Source organism: Mandrillus leucophaeus, unplaced genomic scaffold (genome assembly GCF_000951045.1).
Source record: "Mandrillus leucophaeus isolate KB7577 unplaced genomic scaffold, Mleu.le_1.0 Scaffold322, whole genome shotgun sequence".
NCBI classification, from domain to species: Eukaryota; Metazoa; Chordata; class Mammalia; order Primates; family Cercopithecidae; genus Mandrillus; species Mandrillus leucophaeus.
Window position 1 is genome coordinate 3,373,036 of NW_012103388.1, and position 16,448 is coordinate 3,389,483.

Genomic DNA, 16,448 nt, shown 5'->3' on the forward strand with positions numbered 1-16,448 from the left:
TGGCACATGCCTATAGTCCCAGCTATTTGGGAGACTGAGGCAGGCAGATCACTTGAGCCCGAGGGGTCAAGGCAGCAATGAGCCGGGATCATGCCACTGCACTCCAGCCTGGGTCACAGAGGAAGACCCTGTCTCAAAAAAATTAAAAATAAATAATAAAATTCTAACCATTAAGTAGATGTAAGTTCATATAAGGCTTTGTCTTTTCTGAAGCCTTCTGTTGTACTATGTATATGCCTCTAAACTTACTGAGTATAACATACAGTAATGCGCTCTCTCTCTCTCTCTATATATATATATATACACACACACATTATTATTTTATTTTCTAGTGTAAAAGTGATGTAACTAAAAATAGAAAGCAAAGTCCTATGAACCTAAATATCAACTGTTTGAACTAAGGTCAAAACGATCATGAGTGACCATATGGCTGCTTCAGTCTTCTTGGTTAACGAGTGAATACCGGCTTAAAGCCTTTGTACATGAGCCGATTTGTACTATCTCAGAAATCCATGGAACATGGAACTCAGGATGAGCAATTCCACAGGTTTCCATTAGGTCAGCTGCAGGAAGCAAGAGCTTTCCTTGGGAAGAAGAGAGGGCTGAGAGGCTTTCAGTTTTAAATGATCCTGTCATCAAAACTTTGCTTCAACAATTGTTCTCACTGTTACTAAATTTATATGCCCCAAAACTGTGTTTTATAACATATAAGAGGCTGGGCATGGTGGCTCACACCTAGCACTTTGGGAGGCTGAGGCAGGCAGATCGCTTGAGCCCAGGAGTTCAAGACCAGCCTGGGCAACATGACGAAACCCCATCTTTACCAAAAATATAAAAATTAGCCAGCCATGGTGGCATGTGCCTGTAGTCCCAGCTACTCGGGACGCTGAGATGAGAGGATCACTTGAGCCTGGAAGGTCAAGGCTGCAGTGAGTCATGATTGCGCCACTATACTCCAGCCTGGGTGACAGAGTGAAACCCTGTCTCAAAAAAATTTTTTTTAATTAAATAAAAGATGCCAGGTGTGATGGCTCACACCTGTAATCCCAGCACTTTGGAAGGCCAAGGTGAAAGGATTGCTTGAGACCAGGGGTTGGAGACCAGCCTGGGCAATGTAGCAAGATCCTATCTCTATAAAACATTTAAAAAAAAATTAGTCAGGTATTGTGATGCCAGCTACTCAGGAGGCTGAGGTGGGAGGATTGCTTTAGCCCAGGAGTTCCAGACCAGCTTGGGCCACATAGCAAGACCCCATCTATAAAAAAGTAAAAAATATTTTAAAAGCTGGCACAGTGACATACATCTGTAGTCCCAGCTACTCAAGAGGCTAGGGCAGGAAGATTGCTTGAGCCCAAAAGTTCAAGGATGCAGTGAGCCATGATTGTACCACTGCAGCCCACCTGGGCGACAGAGCAGGACCCTGACATACCTACATACATACAAACAAAAATAACAGCAGTTCGTCTATGAGAATCATCATATTTTATCTTTTCTGTTACTTTATTAGGCAGGAAAATTTATTACTTTATTAGCTAGGAAAATTGACAGGACAAAACTTAGAAATGGTGCTTATTCCTGCTGTTACGCAATTTTGTGATGCCTCCTCACCACCACCATCTACCCCCAGCCTCAGTCTCCCTCCTCTCCATTCCCCACTCTTCAAAGTCCATCTCAAGCACCCTCCCCCACCACAGAGCCTGCCTCTGGGAAGGCCCTACCCAGCCACACGCGGCCTGCAGCCCCGTAGGATGTTACCTGCCTATGAACTCGAGACCTTTTATAGCAGTGTTTCTCCACGTGAGGCCCACCTGCCACCTGCCTACATAATCAACCCACATGACTGGTCAAAAGGCATATTTCTGGATCTCACCCCAGACCTACTGAAGGCGGGGCTGAGGGTGGGGCTCTATGCGTAGGTATTTTGAACAAATACCTTATTCCCAAATTTAGAAACTACAATATCTTATATTTATGATTCATATTTTATAACCAGATTATGTGTTTTCGAATTACTTATAATTAGCTCAGATGTCCAGTTCAAAGAGCCAAACAACTCAATGCTAAATGGGAAAAGAGAATGCCTTAGCTGTAGCACCTGACGAAAACCATTAAGGGTTTTAGTTGACCACAAACTCAATGAGTCAGCAGTGTGATGTGGTTGGTAGAAAAGCTCTTTCTAATTTAGGCTGCAGAGATAAAAGTAGAGTAGAGGGAACACAGGAATATCCCATTCCACATTAGAGCACGTGTACTTTATAGTGCTCTGCTTAGTTGGTTTCTGGTTTTTTTTTTTTTTAACTTTGTTTGTTTGTTTTGACACAGTGTCTCGCCCTGTCACCCAGGTTGGGGTGCAGTGGTGTGATCTTGACTCACTGCAACCTCCACTTCCCAGGCTCAATCAATCCTCCGACCTCAGCCTCCCAAGTTGCTGGGACTCCAGGCACACACCATCACGCCCTGGCTAATTTTTGTATTATTTGTAGAGATGGAGTTTTGCCATGTTGCTCAGGCTTCTGCTTTGTTTTTAGGGCCTCACTTTTAAAGAGACCTGGACAAATTGGCACATGTTAAAAGGAAAACACTAAGTAGGATAGTGAGAGACACACAGAATGTGCCATAGCTATCCACTCTTTTAATGGACGCAGGTCTTGTCCCATGAGGGCAATGGCCCCAGAGGGTTACCCCGTAAAAACTCCTTAATCTCAGTGGTCTGCCACTGGGTTTTGTCACAGGGAGAAGACGGTGTTTGCCCGGAAAGTCTCTGGCCAGAAGCCCTGGGAGGCTTTCCTGATGATTCCAAGAAGAACTGACAAGACTTGCTACAGACTTTCTGTTCTGTATTTCTCATATTGAGAAGCAAATAGATGATTCTGCATTTGGCACAGGAATTTTCTAAGTTAATTCATAATAAATAACTTGGTCAAATAACTGTAATACATCTCTAGCAAGCCACCCACATATACAACATGATCATGTCCTTAGGATGAACTCTGCCATAATTATAAAGAAAAAGTAAAAGGGATAAAAGAGGGAAAGTAGGCCAGACGTGGTGGCTCATGCCTATAATCCCAGCACTTTGGGAGGCTGAGGCAGGCGGATCATTTGAGGTCAGGAGTTCAAGACCAGCATGCCAACATAGTGAAACCCCCGTCTCTACTAAAAATACAAAAATTAGCCGGGCATGGTGGTGTACAGGCAGGAAGATTGCTTGAGCCCAAGAGTTCGAGACCAGCCTGGGCAACATAGCAAGACCCTGTCTCTACTACAAATTTTTTTAAAAAATAACTGGATGTGGTGATATACGCCTATAGTCCCAACAACTCGAGGCTGAGGTGGAAGGATCGCTTGAGCTGAGGAGGTTGACGCTGCGTTGAGCTGTGGTCGCACCACTACACTGCAGGTCTGGGTAACAGAGGGAGACCCTGTCTCAAAAAAAAAAAAAGAGAGAGAGAGACAGACAAGGTCTTGCTATGTTTCCAGGGCTGATCTTGAACTCCTGGAACAGTAGTCCCAGCTACTCAGGAGGCTGAGGCAAGAGAATCGCTTGAACCCAGGAGGCAGAGATTGCAGTAAACCGAGATTGCACCACTGCACTCCAGCCTAGAAGACAGAGCAAGACTCCTTCTCAAAAAAAAAAAAAAAAAAAAAAAAGAGGGAAAGTGAGTTTGTTATTATCTTTGTTATTATCTTTGGGAAAACTCTCTTCCTAAATTCTATGTATGTGAGGAGCATCCGCTTGGTGAAATATGTGCCTGCGCCACCTCTAATGTGTTTATGTTTTGCGTGTCCATAGGACGGGGGCACCGCCCTCTTGGCTGCCAGTCAGTACGGGCACATGCAGGTGGTGGAGACCTTGCTGAAGCACGGAGCAAACATCCATGACCAACTTTATGTGAGTGCATTTCAGGGGGACATCAGGACATTTCTCATCACACACAAAATTGCAGTCTAAATTCAGATGCCAGAAATGCCAACTTCAAAAATATTGTAGTGGACAGTGGGACTTTGGTCTGAGTCAAGAGAAAAATATGTAGCGGACCAGATGGGCTTTTTTAAATATAGAAATCATGTATTGGCCAGGCATGGTGGCTCACGCCTATAATCCCAGCATTTTGGGAGGCCAAGGTGGGTGAATCACAAGGTCAGAAGTTCGAGACCAGCTTGGCCAATGTGGTGAAACCCCAGCTCTACTAAAAATACAAAAATTAGCTGGGGATGGTGGCAGGTGCCTGTAATCCCAGCTACTCAGGAGGCTGAGGCAGGAGAATTGCTTGACCCAGGAGGTGAAGGTTGCAGTGAGCTGAGATCACACTACTGCACTCCAGCCTAGGCGACATAGCAAGACTCTGTCCCCCGCCACAAAAAAAAGAAACCATTTTTCTTATTTACCCATCTCTGTTCTCCCTTTTAAATCTGTTTGTTGTGCAGATGAAACATTTCATGTACCTATGCAATTAAGACCTTCGAAAATCATGTGATGCTTATTCGTACCATGACAAACCACAAAGCCCAGCATATGGACTTGCTGAAAACCAAAATATACAAAATTTTTCTAAATGTGCTCATTGGATATAAAAAATATACTGTTGTAGTATTTGTGAGGAAGGGCACAAAGAGGAGAAATCTAAGGTATTTGGAAGAAAAGCGAGGTTGGATGGATGAAGACCTCTGTGAAATATATGCATGCCATTGACCTGTGAAAGGCATCCACTGCTAGTGTGGGTCTGTTTGCAGCTAACTGTCGATTAGTACATCACCCAAGGGCCTTTCAATTGATTGTTACTATAATGCCATAGGATTTATGGCAAACATTACTCCAGTTTTGTAGGAAAAAACAGAATATAGGGAGATGAATAGACTTGACAGTCTCATGGTGAAGCGCGGAAAAATTCCTACTTCCAATGATCTAGGAACTGTATTTTAGGCTGTCCTACAGCTAGGCATTTAACCCTTATGCCTGGGGCACTCACTGTACTTTCATAGATGTGTAATGAGCTGTGTAGGTGTGAACTTTTCCATTTGAACACCCTTTCCAGAGTCTACATGGTTAACCCTGACAAATCACAGGCCTCTTTGAAATTCATAGCAGCTAGCCTCACCCTCTGCACTTCAAAATCTGTAACACTCTTTGAGCCTGCAACATTACCAGTAGAATGATTGAATTACTTGATAAAGAAGCAATTCTCAACTCTGGCTGCCCATTAGAATTATCTGGGGAGGTTTAAAAAAATACCAATTTTGAGGCCCACCACAGACCAACAAAACTGGAGTCTCTGAAGGCACAGCTTGGGCAACAGGTGTTTCTCACTTGTAGCCACCCTAAGAAGCACAGGTCCAAAGGTTAGATATGTCTTTGGCTATATATAGGTAAAGTATATCTGAGAATGTGTAGTACATATATATATACACACATTGAATAGGAAAAGCCAAAGTGTTTGGAAAAGAAAAGCCCCTTTCCATAGTAATTTCATCTCTGTTTTAAGGTGACTCAAGAAATTTCGTGCATTATAACTTCCATTTTATATTAAGACCTTTACCTTTACCCAAACAATCTAAATGTTTTCTTCAAAACAATTGAAATTGTTTGGATGGGCGGGGCAAAACTGAAACTTGGAATGCACAGTGAAAAATTGAATGCATGGGTAGTTCATCTTGGAAAATTCCTGACAGTTAAAAAAAAAAATTTTAAAAACAAAAAAAGAAAAAGAAAATTCCTGAGAGTTTTCAGCAGCTAAGGGCATGGTAGACTTTCTGAAAATTTTATCCCCATATAAAACATCTGCTTGAAAATCTGTACAGGCTGATTAATTTCTTAATGATTGCCTGGAGGGCAGTTTGGCAGCTCAGCTGACACCCACTGGAAATCCAGGACCCTCCACGTGACACACGTGGCTGGACTTGCAGGGAAACGTGTCTTATATTTTTGCTTGAGGTTAGTGTTCCCAACGGGAGGTGTGGTAATTAGCTGGATTCTAGGTGTTTTCCTCTAGGGTGTGTTCTGGTTTTCCACTGTGGTCTGAAAACAATGAAGCTCACCCTGCGCTGTGAATGTTATCAGGCTGAAGGGAGCATCCAAGGAAAATGCATGCTCTCAGCTGCGCCGTACATCTGCCGAAAGCACCAGTGATATATGTCCAAGAAAACAGAAATGCCCAGAAGGCACAGATATTCAGTTAAGAAGAAAACTAAAGAGCACTGGAAAAGGGACACTTGCTCTGGGCTTTATGCAGGAGTGCTTTTTTGTGTTTGTAGGTGGTGTTGGTGTCTGCTGGGCTGGCAGAGAAACACTTTGTGGAGATGATTTCTAGGGCAGTTTCATTGAAAACATCTTCCGGGGTTCTTTTGTGTTTTGTTTTGTTTTGTCTTGTTTTGTTTTAGAGACAGGGCATCTGGGTGTGGTGGCTCATGCCTGTAATCCTAGTGCTTTGAGGCAGGAGGATTGCTTGAGCCCAAGAGTTCGAGACCAGCCTGGGCAACAGAGCAAGACCCTGTCTCTACTAGAATTTTTTTTTTTTAATTAACTGGATGTGGTGATGCATGCCTGTAGTCCCAACAACTCGGGAGGCTGAGGTAGAAGGATCGCTTGAGCTGAGGAGGTTGATGCTGCATTGAGCTGTGGTCGCACCACTACACTCCAGGTCTGGGTAACAAAGGGAGACCCTGTCTCAAAAAAAGAGAGAGAGAGAGAGAAGGTCTTGCTATGTTTCCAGGGCTGATCTTGAACTCCTGGGCTCAAGCTATCTCCCTGCCTCAGCCTCTTGAGTAGTTGGGACCACAGGTGCCTGCCACCGTACCCAGCTGCATATTGTATCATAATTCTTGCAGAACTCTCATGTTGGGGAACAAGGATAAGGGGACAAGAAAGAGAAAAGGGTAGGAAAGATCTAATTAGAAGGACACCTTTTACTCTCAATTCTTTTTTCTTTTTCTTTTTTTCTTTTTTTTTTTTTTTTGGAGACAGGGTCTCACTTTGTTCCCTAGGCTTGGAGTGCAATGGCACCAACATGGCTCACTGTAATTTCAACTTCCCAGGCTCAAGTGATCCTCCTGCCTCAGTGCCCCCAAGTAGCTGGGACCATAAGCACATGCCACCTTGCCCAGCTAATTAAAACAATTTTTTTTGTAGAAATTTAAAAATACATTAAAAAGAAATTTTTAAAAAATGAGGTTTGGGGGATTTGTATATCTGTCATTTGGCTCTTCATTGACAAAAAGGTGGAAACCTACAAAGAGATGGAGATGGAAACTTATGTTAAATGTGTATATTTTAAATCTAATGTATTTTATTTTATTTATTTTGAGACAGAGTCTCACTCTGTTGCCCAGGCTGGAATGCAGTGACACAATTTTGGCTCACTGTAACCTCCACCTCCTGGGTTCAAGAGATTCTTCTGCCTCAGCCTCCCGAGTATCTTGGATTACAGGTATGCGGCACTACACCTGGCTAATTTTTGTATTTTTATTTGTTTTTTGATTTTTTTGTTTTTTAAGGAGGAGTTTTGCTCTTTGGTCCAGGCTGGAGTGAAGTGGTGCGATCTCAGCTCACTGCAACCTGTGCCTCTGGGTTCAAGCGATTCTCCTGCCTCAGCCTTCAGAGTAGCTGGGATTATAGGTGGCCGCCACCATGCCTGGCTAATTTTTTGTATTTTTAGTAGAGATGGGGTTTTGCCCTGTTGACCAGGCTGGTCTTGAACTCCTGACATCAGATGATCCACCTGCCTCGGCCTCCCAAAGTGCTAGGATTACAGGCGTGAGCCGCCGTGCCCAGCCTAATTTTTGTGTTTTTAGCAGAGATGGGATTTCACCATGTTGGCCAGGCTGGTCTCTATCTCCTGGATTCACCTACCTCGGCCTCCCAAAGTGCTGGGATTACAGGCATGAGCCACTGCGCCCACCCTAATTTCTTTTAAAATAAGTGTGAAAGATAATGTTTTTAGTGCTTTTAATTTGTTCTCTCTCAGGATGGAGCCACTGCCCTCTTCCTAGCTGCCCAAGGTGGTTACTTGGATGTTATTCGATTACTGCTGGCTTCAGGAGCAAAAGTCAACCAGCCAAGGCAGGTAATGTCCACTGTTGACATTTGCCCAAGCACATGGAGCATGGGGCAGGGAGGGCTGGGTATCCCCTGGCAGCACATACCTGAGATAACCAGTAAGCTCAAGGCATCCTTTAAACTTTTCTGTTTCTGTGATGAAAAGTTAACCTTTGAGTAGGGTATCTCCTGTTGTATGCTCTGAGCTGACCTGAAAGCCTATGAAACCAAGCTGACATCACAGTTCAGTACTTTCAAAACTTAAGTGTTTGATGTCTGAGGTCAAGTACACACTCTGCCACCTCCTATACAAACGAATTATGGCTGCACTGATCTAATGAGTGCAGGCTGGCCTGGGACTAGGTAAACAGATGTGGGTCGGGTAGCCTGGCCCCTGCTGATAATGCTGCCTTACTACCTGCCCACCAGTTCTTCCACCAAGCCAAAGAGGAGCCCATGGCATTGGAATCATTAGGAGGTTCTGCACCTTCATCTCTCACAATTATTATACTGTTGTGACTTCATTTACCTACAGCAAGCTAACATCTAGCAAGTCAATTAACTGACATTAAAAGAACATAAGTGTAGGCTGGGAGCTGTGGCTCATGCCTATAATCCCAGCACTCTGGGAGGCCGAGGCAGGAGGATCACTTGAGGCCAGGAGTTTGAAGGCTAGCCTGGCCAACATGATGAAACCCTGTCTCTACTAAAAATGCAAAAATTAGCCAGGCGTGGTGGCACATGCCTGTAATCCCAGCTACTTGGGAGGATGAGGCAGGAGAATCACTTGAACCTGGGAGGCAGAGGTTGCAATGAGCTGAGATCACAGCACTGCATTCCAGTCTTGGCAATAGAACAAGACTCTGTCTCAAAAAAAAAGAGTAATAATTTTAAAAAAGAACAGAAATGCAGGATTATACAGGCAGCACTTTATAAACAGTGAAGAACCTTCCAAATGTACAGTATTATAATTAGCTTCTCTTGTGTAGGTACTATTTTTGTCCAGATTAACTTTTTTTTTTTTTGAGACAGAGTCTTGCTCTGTCGTCCAGGATGGAGTGTGGTGGCACGATCTCGACCCATTGCAACCTTCGCCTCCTGGATTCAAGCGATTCTTGTGCCTCAGCCTCCCAAATAGCTAGGATTATAGGTGTGCACCAGCACGCCCAGCTAATTTTTGTATTTTTAGTAGAGATACATTTTGGTAGACAGCCATGTTTCCCAGGCTGGTCCCGAACTCCTGGCCTCAAGTGATCTGCACCCCTTGGGCTCCCAAAGTGCTGGGGTTACCGGTGTGAGCCACCATGCCTGGCCCCAGGTTAATTTATTTTTAACAAAACATTTCAAATTAAGGAAACATTACTAAGAAGGTAGTTTCCTAGGGAAAAGTCAAGCTGATTTTGTACCCAGGCACATCTCCGCTGTAATATGACCTGATACAGGAATGCCTCTCTGTGTTCACGTAATGAATAGCTATGAAGGACTTCAAGGTTGGTCTGAGCTCTTGGACACAGGTTTCTTTGGTCTTTAGAAGCCCAAGCACATAAGGAGCCTGAGAAAAAGAAAGAGCCTTTGGGCAGAGTGGTTTGAGGTTAGAAAGGCGAAGTGGTTTTGAGGTCAGGAATCCCGAGTTCTCGATCCATCTCTGCCAATAATTTGAGCTGTGTGGTTTTGAACAAGTGAAGCAACCTCTCTGGGCCTGACTTGCATCACTGAAAATTAGGAGACTGGGCAGGATGAGCCTGATGGTCTCTTCAAATGCCCACATTTTAAATAACTGTTTTATTCAACATTCAATCAGTATTTCTTGAGTACTTACCATGTGCCAGACAGTGCTATCAATGTAAGGTTATATTTTTAGAGTTGTAAAGTTTTTCTTAGGTGGCCCCAGGAATACTCCTGGAAAAGGAAGCAGTTTCAAAAAAAGTTTTACTTCTGTACCGGCTAGAGTTGACTTTTGAGGATTGGAGTTTAATCTTTTCGTATTGGTCCTTCTTATTGTGTTGTTGTTGATTGATTCTGAATCAGAGGCTTCATTTTACTAAAATTAGTAAGAGGAATTGGTTATTTTTAGATTGTGTAAGTTTGATTTTGGGGCCATAATTGAAGATACCACTGAGAATGTGAGGTTATCAAGATTATCAAGTCCTCTCTATTAGTACATCCTTCCAAAATAATTTCTGGCACTTTGAATTTTATTCTTTATATGCCTAAAGTACTATTTGTAAAAAACCAAGCTGATATAAGAGATTATATTTCAAATGTTGCATGAGCCCTGCCCACTTAAATCTAAAATGAGTCATGCAGTGATGTTGAAGCCAAGAAGTTAAAGAGTAAACCAACATTGCAACAGTAGCCACAACACACCACAGCTGTTTTTTCTTCCTCAAGAGTTAGGATAACCTGGTCAAAGTGGATGACCTAGTCTTTGCGTGCAGGGATCCTCCCTCTGGTCAAGGAGCAAGTGCTACACCTTCTAAAGACTGCATCTAATGCAATTGTTTTGAATTATTTTGAGTTCAGCCCTGAAAGAATTGTTATTCAGGAAATGGGTGTCTTATAAAATAAGTATTGCTTTGGGGAAAAAAAGGCAATGGAATTTTTCCTTTTTATAGAGTATATACCCCATTGTGCCCTCAAATTATAGTAATTTGTATTACCTACTGTGAGCTTATAATTAGAGGTTGTTATCTATCCAGGTCAGACTAGCTCAAGTTCCATCTTCTCTGAAAGTGTAAACTCTGCATATTTATTCTGTTCCAAGAAAACAGTGCCATGCGTATGATAAAAGTGATACCCGTCCTGGCTGACTTTGTCACACGTTATAAGGAGGTTTAAAAAAAAAAAAAAAGTCTAATTAAAAGTTTCTATTAAAATGGCCTGCACATGGTAAAATATACTATAGGTAGAGCATTTGGAAACCAATGTTTTATTCTGAAATCTCAGCTGACACATTGAGTCATTATTGGAAAAATCCTTGAATTTACAAAATGAGGACAAGGATACCTGCGTGGTTTAATTTCCTAATACTTTTGGCTAAATCTGATTTGTAATTGTTGCACTGCCATTCTGTGAAGCCCTACCATTTTATTATGGTATCCTGTAACAGGATGTTGACAAAATTACATTGAAATTACTCAGCTGACATTTGATATGAGCTTCAGGGAATCTGAACTGTAGTGGGAATGACTTTTCTTTGTAACTCTATCACTGAGAACTAAATGAAGACCTTTTTAGTACTTTGGGATGAAGAATCATAATCCCAAAGCTAGTCATAGCCAGACAATAGGAAGACTATGTTCTTGATTTGAAACTTGAAAAAATATTTTCCTTCCATATTGTCCTAAGCCAAAAGGTCAAGAGTCACAGAGATCATTGAAATATAGATTTCACTCTAAAAATTTATTTTCATTTCTTTCCATGTATCCTCACCAAGTTGAATTGATATGAGTCAAACCTTTTTAATCACTAGCTGAGGTGGCTATTTCTATTTTTCTGTTAACCAAATGCCTTGACATATATTTTCCCAACTCAACTCACCCACCTTATTAAAACAATACTTCTATAGAATGCAAAGATCTGATCCTGTTAACCCAGAGCTGAGGTTAGTCAGTCATAACTCATCTCTGTCTAGTTTTTTTCATGTGCTGAACAGTATTTCTTTGAAGCCTAGAGGAAAAGCCGTCTGATAAAGTGCCTTCTCCTAACAGAAGCCTTGACTTGTACACAGAGTAGCTGGGGCCAGAAAGGAAATGTTCTCCCAGGTCAGAAGCTTGGAGGGGTGAACCCATCAATGGCAGTGGGAGAAGGAGTCAAAAGATTGGCATAGAATCCTGAGGCTTTGGAAATGGGAGCAGACAGCCATAGGAAGGCCTTGCTGCTTGTCGAGGGCAGGGACTCTGTCTTGTGCCCTTTGCACGTGGTGCACACTCAGAAAAAGTGTGTTGACTGCCAGAAGGTCCCCATGGCTGGTACAGAGCACCAAGAAGGTCTGGAAGCCTGCAGCATTTAGTGATCAGTGCCCTGAGAGTTAGAAGAAGGCTCCAGATATAGGGCCCAGACTCAGAAGCAGGACATCAGCCCCAGGAAGACTGTAAGAGGCAGCTAGGGAGCAGACCCAGATTTTTTGGGTGGAGAGCAGCTTGGAAATTATGGGGATATGGATATCTTAAAATGAAACACAGTTCCCATTTTGCTTATTAACCGTGTGACCTTAGCAAGTTGCCTACTCTCCCTGAATTTATTCAGTATTCAGTATTTTTAGGACTACTGCAAGAATTAAATAAAATAATCCCTGCAAAACTCTTAATGCAGTGTCTGATACACACCCAGTGCAATGTTAGGTATTGCTGTTATTATCTTTTCTATGCCAACCAGGCCTCATTGGAACAGAAAAGCCATCAGAAATCAAGGCTGCACTTTCTCTAGTGAGCCATGTGTTCTCTGTCATCTCAAAGTCCCTTCATATGTCTTTCTCTCCCCACTCCTTTCTTTTTTTTACCAGTTTCGTCTGCTTACTTGTATGTGGTCCCCAGGTTTATGGATCAGACTGCCAAACTCTGGGGATAGCCATGTCATTGTCACAGCTCATCTTTGTGCACCAGGCCACAGTGACTGGCTGGCCTGCCTGTCCTCAATCCCATCACCCTTGACTGGGGAGGATAGAGTCGGACCATGGGCAATGCAGCATCTGGTAACATCTGTTACAGACCCATTTGCTGGGCCAGGCACACGATGCAAGGGATAATCATAAGAAATAGGCTCCAGGTCAGGGTAGGGTGGGTAAGAAAATTATCTCAATATTGAACTCCCTCTGCCACGGGCAAGGTTCCTCACAGCTCTTGGACTCCCAGCTTAGAATAGAATTGGTCCCCAAGACTTTCTGACTGGCCTCACCCTGTAGGTAGAAGTAACCCAAGTGTGAAGACTGGAAATCGGGGGAGCAAAGAGCTAGTGCTGCTTCAGATACTCACTCCCACAGAAAAGGATGGGTTTAGTTCTTTTTCCCAAATACTCTCAGGAGCCTAAATAAGACCATGCACGGTTAGTCTCTAATACAGGTCGTGTCATATACTCCATCTCCTGCTGTGATCTGGCTGTAACAATGATCTCGAATCAAATGAGGGAATAACACAGTTGGAGGAAACTACAAAACTCACTCTATTTATCCATCCATCGGTACTCGAATCCTTTCTATGATAATCAGCTACTGTTGAACACCTCTAGGCCTGGGGGACTCACTCCTATCTGCTCAGTTTCTTTGGTCTTAGCTAACCCTCATTAAACTTTTATACATTGACCCCAAGTCTCCATGTAGCTTTTACCCATCTGTCTTCTTTCTGTCACTTGGTCTGAAAAATTGGTCTAAATCCTTTTCTACTTGATGTACACACAAATGGTAAAAGACAGCTATCATAACCTATGAATCTCATCCTTCTTCAGGGTAAACGTTCTATTACTTTTTTTTTAATTTTTTTTATTTTTTAGATGGAGTCTCGCTTTGTCACCCAGGCTGGAGTGCAGAGGCATGATCTTGGCTCACTGCAACCTCCGCCTCCCAGGCTCAAGCGATTCTCCTGCCTCAGAATCCTGAGTTGCGGGAACTACAGGCGTGTGCCACCACACCCGGCTAGCTTCTATATTTTTAGTAGAGACGGGGTTTTGCCATGTTGGCCAGGCTAGTCTCAAACTCCAGGCCTCAAGCGATTCACCCACCTCAGCCTCTCAAAGTGCTGGGATTACAGGTGTGAACCACTATGCCTGACCATTACCTTTTTAAAAAAAGTGCTGTAGAGGTTATAACTTCACAATGATTTATTTGATTTAATATCAAAGTATTAAAAATATCAAAGTATATGGAAGTATTCAAAAACCTATTTGAATATTTTTAAATGTTTTTTCACATTTTGATACATTCCAAAGCCCTACAAAAAGGAACTAAATTGACTTACTTTTCATCATTTTCAAAATTATTTTTATATCTTTAATTTAAAAAACATAAAAAATCATTGTTCTTTTTTTATGGAGATGGGGGCCTCACTGTGTTGCTGAGGCTGGTCTCGAACTCCTGGGCTCAAGCCATCCTCCCGCCTTGGCCCCACAAAGTGCTGGGATTACAAGTGTGAGCCACTGCACCCCATCATTTTCATGATGAAAATGAAGGCTCTAACCATTATACCAGAAGGAAAAAATAAGAGAAAACAGAAATTAAGGTATACAAAAGAGGAAAACCTCTCCTAATTCGTAAACTAAAGAATCAGCTGATAAATAATCTGATTTGACAATAATGCTCTAACTCACATGCAACTCCCTGGGTTCCAAAATCAGATTTGGAGATGTAATTACCAGTAATGAAATACACAGGCGGCCCCCAAATCTCATTTTACCAGTCATTCCTACCTGCTCACAGTCAGTTATCTCACAGAGTCTATGGAAGAATCAAAAAGCATATGGAAGTATTTTGTGAACAAAAGTACAAATTAAGGGGCTTATTGTTTCTCATGATAAATACTACTCAGATGCAGTTAACATTTCCTGAGCATCTGTGAGCCAGTGCTCGTGCTCACCACCTTTCTATATGTTTTCTCACTTATCTCTGTGAAGCTAATAATGTTTCATTAGAGGACACTCAGACTGAGAGTGATTTGCCTAAGGTCTTATAGCCAGGAAGAACTGATGGCTTTTTCCACCTCCCATGCTATTCCAATTAAGATGACATATTTGATGAGTGTTATCATTGATGTTCTAAATTGATCATAATAATTTTTTGGCCAGGCACAGTAGCTCATGCCTGTAATCCCAGCACTGTGGGAGACCAAGGCGGGTGGATCACTTGAGGTCAGGAGTTTAAGACCAGCCTGGCCAACATGGTGAAACCCCATATCTACTTAAAATACAAAAATTAGCCGGGTGTGGTAGTGCATGCCTGTAGTCTCAGCCTCTCGGGAGGCTGAGGCAGGAGGATCTCTTGAACCTGGGTGGCAGAGGTTGCAGTGATCTGAGATGGCACCACTGCACTCCAGCCTGGGCAACAGAGTAAGACTGCATGATAGATAGATAGATAGATAGATAGATAGATAGATAGATAGATAGATAGATAGATAGATAATTTTTCACAATATAGCACCTCTTAGCACTTTCCCATATGTTAGTTTCAGTTGTTAATACAAGTTTACTAATAATGACCAAGCCATTGAAAAGCACATCGAATAGACAGCTGGCTGCCATTTTTTGCTGGCTGCCTCTCCCTGCCCGCCCTCTGGTGGAGAAAGCGACAAAGAACAAAACAGACCCAGAGCAGGCACGGAGGGAGAAGCACCTTATTATTAGCCCTGGCTTGGACCCACAATCCCCTCCTGCCTCCCAGGGTCCCACCCAGCCCGCTCTGGCTATAGCAGCTGGATTTCCCACCCTGCCTGAAGGAGCCATGCCTGTCCAAGCCACCGTGACTGTAGCTGCTTTTCCTTCTTCCTCAAACGACCCTTCCCCTCTGTCCCACCTAGCAAAATCCTGGTCCTTCTTCAAGACCCAGCTCAGATAGCACTCTATCCAGGACACTGAGCCCACATTCCCCACGCAGCAGCCCTCCCTCCTGTTTCATTTTGTGCATTTCCGTCCATACTTTATGATGGCACTGCAGTCATATGGAAACCTCCGTGTCTCTTCTCCAGGACTTATTTTTAGCACTCTGCTTGAGACTTAGAAGGCTGGGCTCATACCTCTAATCTCAGCACTTTGGTGGAAAGATCGCTGGAGGCCAAGAGTTCAAGAACAATCTAGGCAACAAAGCAAGGTCCCATCTCTACAAAAAGGGAAAAAGAAAAAAAAACATAGCTGGGCATGGTGGTGCACACCTGTAGGTGCACCTAGCCTACTAGGAAGGCTGAGACAGGAGGATCATTTGAGCCCAGGATGTTGAGACTACAGTGAGCCTTGATCATATCACTGTACTCCAGTCTAGGTAACGGAGTCCTGTCTCGAATAATAATTATTGTTACTGATTTCTTGAATGATTAATTAAATCCTGAATTAGGAAAATCAAAGAATATGGAAGTGCTTTTAAACTAAAGTACAAATTAAAGTACAGATAGCTCATGATAATATTTAGGTTCAAGAATATTTCCACCAAGAGGACCCTGGAACAATTATGAAGTAGGTTAAAGTGTCTTCCGCTTCCCTCTGTCCTTTGCTTCAGCACCTCTTCCACTGTCTCTCCCAAGACAGGTCCCAACATCCTGTGACTGCTCTTCAGCACCCCCACATCCTCCTGGGCTCCCAAGTCACCAGCTTCCCCCACCCAGCTCAGATGTCTTCATCCTCGCTCCTTTCCTGGTTCAGCAATGGGCAACAATCTTGTACCTACTTCTGCTAGTAGGCTAAGGTTGAAATTACACATTGCAGCAGAAAATGTAACTTT

The 16,448-nt window shown here is 43.0% G+C and overlaps 1 protein-coding gene across 1 annotated transcript in view; it reads left to right on the forward strand.

The window, feature by feature from the left end:
• ANKRD29 (ankyrin repeat domain 29) overlaps positions 1 to 16,448 on the forward strand; it is a 62,303-nt gene that overhangs the window by 25,171 nt on the left and 20,684 nt on the right. The window contains exons 5-6 of the mRNA XM_011988096.1: positions 3,794 to 3,892; positions 7,962 to 8,060. Coding sequence (XP_011843486.1) covers positions 3,794 to 3,892; positions 7,962 to 8,060 — 198 coding nt within the window. The remainder of the gene's footprint in view (positions 1 to 3,793; positions 3,893 to 7,961; positions 8,061 to 16,448) is intronic.